Source organism: Arachis stenosperma, chromosome 9 (genome assembly GCF_014773155.1).
Source record: "Arachis stenosperma cultivar V10309 chromosome 9, arast.V10309.gnm1.PFL2, whole genome shotgun sequence".
In the NCBI taxonomy this organism is placed as follows: Eukaryota; Viridiplantae; Streptophyta; class Magnoliopsida; order Fabales; family Fabaceae; genus Arachis; species Arachis stenosperma.
Genome location: NC_080385.1, coordinates 156,959,801 through 156,966,822, shown reverse-complemented (window position 1 = coordinate 156,966,822; position 7,022 = coordinate 156,959,801). Strand labels below are relative to the sequence as shown.

At 42.3% G+C, this 7,022-nt stretch overlaps 2 protein-coding genes across 2 annotated transcripts; one reads left to right on the top strand and one right to left on the bottom strand.

Annotated features, from left to right (window-relative positions):
• Window positions 1-369: 369 nt before the first annotated feature.
• On the top strand, window positions 370-3,074 carry LOC130947635 (glycosyltransferase BC10). Its single transcript, XM_057876344.1, has 2 exons — window positions 370-1,695; window positions 2,216-3,074. The coding sequence occupies exons 1-2, from the start codon at window positions 1,135-1,137 to the stop codon at window positions 2,849-2,851; spliced, it is 1,197 nt and encodes a 398-aa protein (XP_057732327.1). The 5' UTR covers window positions 370-1,134; the 3' UTR covers window positions 2,852-3,074.
• An 83-nt stretch (window positions 3,075-3,157) lies between these two features.
• Window positions 3,158-6,364, bottom strand: LOC130947634 (probable leucine-rich repeat receptor-like protein kinase At1g68400). Its single transcript, XM_057876343.1, has 2 exons — window positions 4,907-6,364; window positions 3,158-4,120 (listed from the first exon to the last, which is right to left on the bottom strand). The coding sequence occupies exons 1-2, from the start codon at window positions 6,279-6,281 to the stop codon at window positions 3,459-3,461; spliced, it is 2,037 nt and encodes a 678-aa protein (XP_057732326.1). The 5' UTR covers window positions 6,282-6,364; the 3' UTR covers window positions 3,158-3,458.
• Window positions 6,365-7,022: the final 658 nt, after the last annotated feature.

Sequence of the window (7,022 nt, the reverse complement as noted above, 5' to 3'; positions counted from 1 at the left end):
TAATATTACCCTATTTTTATATCCTTTCAATATTTCATTGCCAAAACAAAAGAGCATGTTAAACTTGAAACTTCAACTACAAACAGCAAGGTGGGCTTGATTATTGGAAATTTGGAATGTTCCCTTTCCCTTTCCCTTTCCCTTGGCTGAAAAGTCTTCAATATGCGTGGTGGCTTCTCCATTTGGAATCCCCCTTATTGGGCATCAAACACCCCTTTTCGCCTTTTAAGGGATCCACATATAAATAAATAAATAATAATTCTTTTAATTTAAAAAAAATGGAAACCAAACACGGGATAACACAGGAACGCGTTGGCATAGTAATACTAAGGACCATTGCGGTGGCGGCTACGTAACTTAGTCCTCGTCGTAACATTATTACATAACATAACATAACATACATATTCCAATGTCAAAAATTACACATAGAAAACGTCCCATAATTCAGTAACAGATGGCACCACATAAATAACTTAATAATTAGTGATTAGAGATGCTTCCAATGGGGCCGTGTTGTGTTGTGTGATATAAATAATGGTTCCTTGTAACCAAAAGTAACACAACATAATCTTCTACAGGTTTCTGAAACGAGCGCTTAACGGTTTCCTTTTTTATTGGCCAATTTTATTTAGTTGCTTTCACAGGAAGCTGTTATTCTTTCTGGAACAGAAGAAGAAGAAAGAAGAAAGAAGAAATTGAACAAAAGGGTTTAAGAGTATAAAGAACTAGCCAGAGACTCTTCTATTCAGTGGTCTCCGAAGCCATCATCACCTTGTTGTGTATGGCAGCTGCTCCTCCATTAAATTGTGGGGCAGAGATTTTGATTTCTATCAAACTTTCCTTATTTATATACTATCTCTGAACATTTTGGAGATTCTTTTGTCCTTTAACTTCTTTTCTGTATCCCTCATATATTGGGTCAGCAGATCCTTATTTGATTGAGTCATTATTTGTGATCACAGAGATTTTGATCAGAACATAAGTTTGTTTCTAACACTTTTACTACTACAACTTGTCTTTCAAGCGTTTCTCATCAACATCATAAAGCAAGGAACAGATTCTGTAAATTGTTCATCTTTTCAAAAATTTTGTTATCAAGGAATTTTTCTTTTGCTATTTACTCCCACAAAAAGAATGAAAAGCTCAAGTAGTCAATACCCTGTAAATTCTGTTTCCAAGCTTTTCAATGCTCAACTCCATTTTGTTCGGTTTCTTACCTATATCTTGATTTTGGGGTTTGGTGTCACCATTGGAGTCATCTTTAGTTTCTACCTTAAAGACTGCACCTTTAGTCTCCAATTCACTCAGTTATCAGTCTCAGCCTTACCCCGAAAAGCGTCTATGCAGCCGCCGCCGCCGCCACCACCGATCACGGAAACACAGACGTCCAATCACAGCCATGTAGGATTAAAGGAGTTCCTTAAGCCTCCTCCAATCATGCATGACATGGATGATAAGGAGCTTATGTGGAGGGCTTCAATGAGTGCAAAGATCCCTGAGTACCCCTTTGATAGAGTTCCAAAGGTGGCATTCATGTTCTTGACAAGGGGTCCTTTGTTCTTTGCACCTTTGTGGGAACAATTCTTCAAAGGGCATGAAGGGTATTACTCAATATACGTGCACTCCAATCCATCTTTCAATGCTTCACAACCTGAGAAGAATTCAGTGTTTCATGGCCGCAGAATTCCCGGCAAGGTTAGTTAATAGTACTCTTGAATTATTAATGTTGATTAGATTATCGAAATCAACAATAGGATAGTCTCTGTTGTCCTGTGCAAATTGTCTTGTTATGTTTGTTGCTATGCAAACTGCTTATTCTAATGAAAACAGTTAAAGGGAAACCTATTAAAACGGAAAGGAGACAATAAAATAGGAAATACAACATATTGCGGCCTAATGGTAATGATTTATAGAAAGATAAATCGATAATTATGGGTAGGGAAAACGGTAAAATAAAATAAACTTTTATCACTAGCTTAAGTTATGGGTATGGTATGGTATGGTCGCATTCACCAGTCATAGGCCTCTCTTGACTTATTTGGTACATTTAATTTCAACTGTACGAAGGTTGATACATTTAATTACTTTGAATACATTGATTGCTACAAAAGCATTCCATTTGCATGAATGTGAGGCATTCCCTTTGACTGATATTTCATTATTCACAACCAGTAACCTTCACTAGTTAATAATATCTGTTATGAAATGAATGCAGGAAGTGCAATGGGGGAATGTGAACATGGTTGAAGCAGAGCGTCGCCTTCTGGCAAACGCACTCCTTGATGTCTCGAACCAAAGATTCGTTCTCTTATCGGAATCATGCATACCAATCTTCAACTTCACAACCGTCTACTCATACTTAATGAACTCAACACAAAACTATGTCATGGCCTATGATGAGAACAGTCCGGTGGGTCGCGGGCGATATAGCATCCGGATGCTGCCGGACGTGAGCCTTAGGCAATGGAGAAAAGGGTCCCAATGGTTTGAGATGGACAGAGAGCTTGCACTTGAAGTGGTATCAGACAGAAAGTACTTCCCAATTTTTCAGCAATATTGCAGAGGATCATGTTATGCAGACGAACATTACTTGCCAACATATGTGAGCATCAATTTTTGGGAAGGGAACTCTAATAGGAGTTTGACCTTTGTTGACTGGTCAAGGGGTGGTCCACACCCAGCAACGTTCATGAGATCTGAGGTCACTGTGGAGTTCTTGGAGAAGCTAAGGAGCAAGAGATGCCAGTATAATGGAAACAGCACAAATGTTTGTTTTCTGTTTGCTAGGAAGTTCTTGCCTAATACTTTGTCAAGGCTTCTCAACCTTGCACCTGAGGTCATGCACTTCTAATCCTCCTACCTTAGCTGCAAATACACCACTTATAACTAAAACTTCATTATTTAATTCATTCTTTTTCATCTTGTAAACTACTTATTTTTTTAATAGTTAATTATAAGATATAGAGCTATGCCTATGCTAGCTGTCTATTGGTGCTGGTCGCAAATGACATCACAAACTCAAATCTAATTTAATTTTGCTAATCAAAGAAGAAATGATTTTCTTTGAGGGTCCATTTCGGTCATCGTCACCCATAATTAAGCTGTCCTAATGAAATGTCTTTCCATCAAAACATGGCAAGGTATGATTTGATTTTCTTCGGGAAACCCAATTGGACAATGTCAACCAGTATCAAACTGACCCAAGAATGCCTTCACCAACCAATGCCTAAACATACTAGTCAACCAATTCTAGAAAGGGAAAATTTTCACCTTGTAAATCAGAGTCCCATTTTTTACTCTATAAACCCACATCGCACTCACATGCTGTAATTTGAGGACACCCTTGATCGAAAATTTAACTCGGAATTCAAGTGAGTGAGTCAAAGGGCTAGAAGGGAAAAAAAAAAGATAAAAAAAACCCAATGATCTGATTTACAACGCTACCTAAGGTTTATTATTCACTGACTAGCTCCACATGCATCTTCGGAGACGGAAGGTGACTCAGACACAGAGTCCAACGTGTCATGACACGGTGACACCTGGACCCCACGCAACTCCTCGATCATCTTGACCACGTGGCTCATGCTAGGCCGTTGATCAGGTGCAGGGGCAGTGCACGCCATAGCAACCTGCAACAGCCCAACCATCTCCTCTTCAATGTCCTTGTACCTCATCAGCTCCAAATCAAATACCTCAGCGGTCCATTCCTCCCTCACAACGGACTGGACCCACCTTGGCAGGTCCATCGCGGGCGCACCACCACCCTCCACAGCCGAGGGGCACTTCCCCGTCAGCAACTCAAGCAAGAATACACCGAACGAGTACACGTCAGACTTTTGGGACTGTTTTCGACCGTCAGATGACACCTCGGGAGCACGATAGCCGTTGGATCTGACACCAGATGTTGATGGGCCTGGGCCCGCGAACACGGAGAGCCCAAAATCCGATACCCGGGCATTTCCCTGCTTGTCTAAGAGAATGTTGGTGGATTTGATGTTACCGTGGTTGAGCCTGAGGGACTTACACGAGTTGTGAATGAAGGCCACGCCACGCGCCGCTCCAGCTGCTATCTTGAGCCGAGTGGTCCAGTCCAGTGGGGTTCTCCCCGGTCCTCGGTTCCCTGTTTCACGGACAACCAAGTTAAATTACCATTTTGCCACTTTTACACTTATTTAGCCATGTTCATTATCATTGATGCGGTAAACGACGAGAGGAAAAAGGCCAAATGTGGTTCTGCAAAAGAACATAAAGCTAACGAGGCTGAACTAAAATAAAGACACCACTTGTATTCTTTCTTTTTTTAATTTAAAGTAATTGAATAAAGCAGGTGTCTTAGTCCTATGCGATGCAGAGTGTGTTTTGTTTTGCATAATGCAACATAAATATACAATAGTTCCCTATTCAAACGTGGTTATGATTGTGAAGGAATACTGTTTATTCAGCTCAACAGTTACTTTTGTCTTCAATGGTTTGGGAAGGGAATGCATTAAAAATACTATTATTATGGGCATGGAATATTATCATCATACTATTACAGTGTTTGTTAGAAAAGAAAGTACTCATAACAAAATATCACATGGTATGAGTGAGTGGTCCTACTTCAAATTTTGGAGGAGCCTCAAAATGGACCCCCCCTTCCCGGCGGGGAATTAAAGATAAAGCAGCCTTGTGGCTTTGATGCATATAGGTAACCTTTGATTGTATAATGTCATAATTTATCAATGTATAATTAGATGCATGGCGCCCTCTCTCTTTTGGGGGTATCTTCCTATCTTTATCTTGCCAGAAAATGAAAGCAAAGAATTTGAATTGAATTGACTTTATTCGGTTTGAAGGGCAAGTAAAGAACAAAAATGAATCTCATGTGACCCACTAAAAATGAAAGGAAAAAGAAAGCATGACGTACCATGAAGGAGCCAGAACAAGCTTCCATTGGGCATGTAATCGTAGACCAACAACTTCTCATCTCTGGCAAAATAGTAAGCCCTCAAGCTCACGATATTCTGATGCCTCAACCTTCCAAGAAGCTCCATGTGCTGCTCGAACTCTCTCTTCCCTCCAATCTGCGCATCTTTCAGCCTCTTCACCGCAACAACGTTCCCATCATCAAGAACCGCTTTGTACGCCGTTCCGAACCCACCTTTTCCCAGCATCTCAGCCGACGCTCGAAGCAAGTCCTCCAATTCGAACCTCTTCTCGCCTTCGAAGAACACCATTTTCCCCCTCTCAAACCCTCCTCCTCCTCCTTGTGCAGGGTACGGACTCGAAGAATACACAATCTTCTCGCTCTCGAAAAGCTTTGACCCTTTCCCTTCCTTCAACTTCGCCGAGTAGTTCCTCCAGAAGTAACAGTATAGAAGCAATGACACAATGCCCAGTACCAATACATCGCCCACAATTATGGCTATTAGAGCCACCGGGCTTATCTTCGAACCTCCGTTTCTATGTGATTTCGTGGTTTTTGGAGCTGCTCCACCGTCGTTTGCTGGCATTGAACTTGGGGAAGATGACACTGTTGTTGTGGCGCCGCCACGTGGCACCACTGGGGACGCAATGGCGCCCTCGGATCCGGGTTTTGTAGGGTCAGGCACCACTCCGGTGCAGTTCTGAATCGGGGCTCCGCAGAGAGAAGGGTTTTGCCCGAACGAGGATACGGGGAAAGCCGAGAGCGACTTCGGTATCTCGCCGGAGAGGAGGTTTCCGGAGACGTTGAAGTCTTGCAGGTTTGGGAGGTTGACGCCAGGAATGTAGCCAGAGAAACGGTTCTCCTCGAGACGGAGAGTGAGAAGGTGGGCTAAGTGGTTGACTGTCGCCGGAATCTCGCCGGAGAGGTTGTTGTGGGACAGATCGAGACGATAGAGGCGGAAGAGAGAGGTCACTGTGGCTGGAAAGTCACCGGAGAAGTGGTTGTAAGAGAGGAAGAGAAGCTTGAGGGCGGTGAAGTTAGAGAGAGAGGGAAGGGTTCCAGAGAAACGGTTTCGCTTGAGGCTGAGAACTCGGAGTTGAGTGAGTGAAGTTAAGGGTTGAATGGAACCTTGGAGGTCGAGGTTCTCCAGAACGAGTCGCGTGACTCGGTTGTTGATGCAGGAGACACCGTCCCAGCTGCACAGGTTGGTGCTGTTGTTCCAACTCGTTAGCTTCTCCGACGCGTCTGAACCAGCTTTGAAGGCCAAAAGAGCCTCCATATCTTGGCTGGTAGAGCCGCTAACCAGAAGATGCATGTGAAAAACCAGAGAGAGGAACAAGGTAGCATGAGCAACGAGGTGACTTGTTGCCGCCATTGTCGCTCTGGAGAGAGAGAGAGAGAGAGAGAGAGAGAGAGCGCCAGTGAAGTGTGAAGAGTGAAGAAGAGTGAGTGTGTGTGTGCGCGAGTAATGAAGTGTATTAAGCTCACACTAATTAATGTGAAAATAAAAGGGCTTAACGGTAATGACGGTCGATAATAATTTGGCATCCTGCAGCGTAAGGTTTTACGAGAGGGAGCGTTACTGCGCGTCTATAATAAAGACCCTACTACTGACTAGTAGACATTAGACAGTAGTATCCTACTTTACTGCTACGTTGATTTTAAAAGACGTTTCTGCCCTCGGTTCTCTTTGACATGAATGCAAATGCCTTTAACACCTTGTCAATTATGGCTCTCATTTTAAGGATTAGTTGGACCTCGAATTTTATGGACCGTTTGATTTATGTATTGGCTTTTTATGACTGACATTTCCTCTTGCTTCAATTATAGAGCACCAATCATCTTCATTTTGCTCTTCACCTTGCTTCCACATGTTGTCTCATTTTATAAATTGGTGTTGTCTTCTCAATTCTCATGTTTCTAATTTTCAATATATTAAGAAAATCACTAGCAAAAAATTATTTGTGATTCCGTAACTAATGTCCAATGGCATGAATTAGTCAAAGCAAATATGTATATATACGGTCAAAGCTAGTGGTGATCGCTGATATTAATCCCACTTGGCTGGGAGGCAATAATATCAACTCACTACCAGAGTAACATTGGCAGTATATAA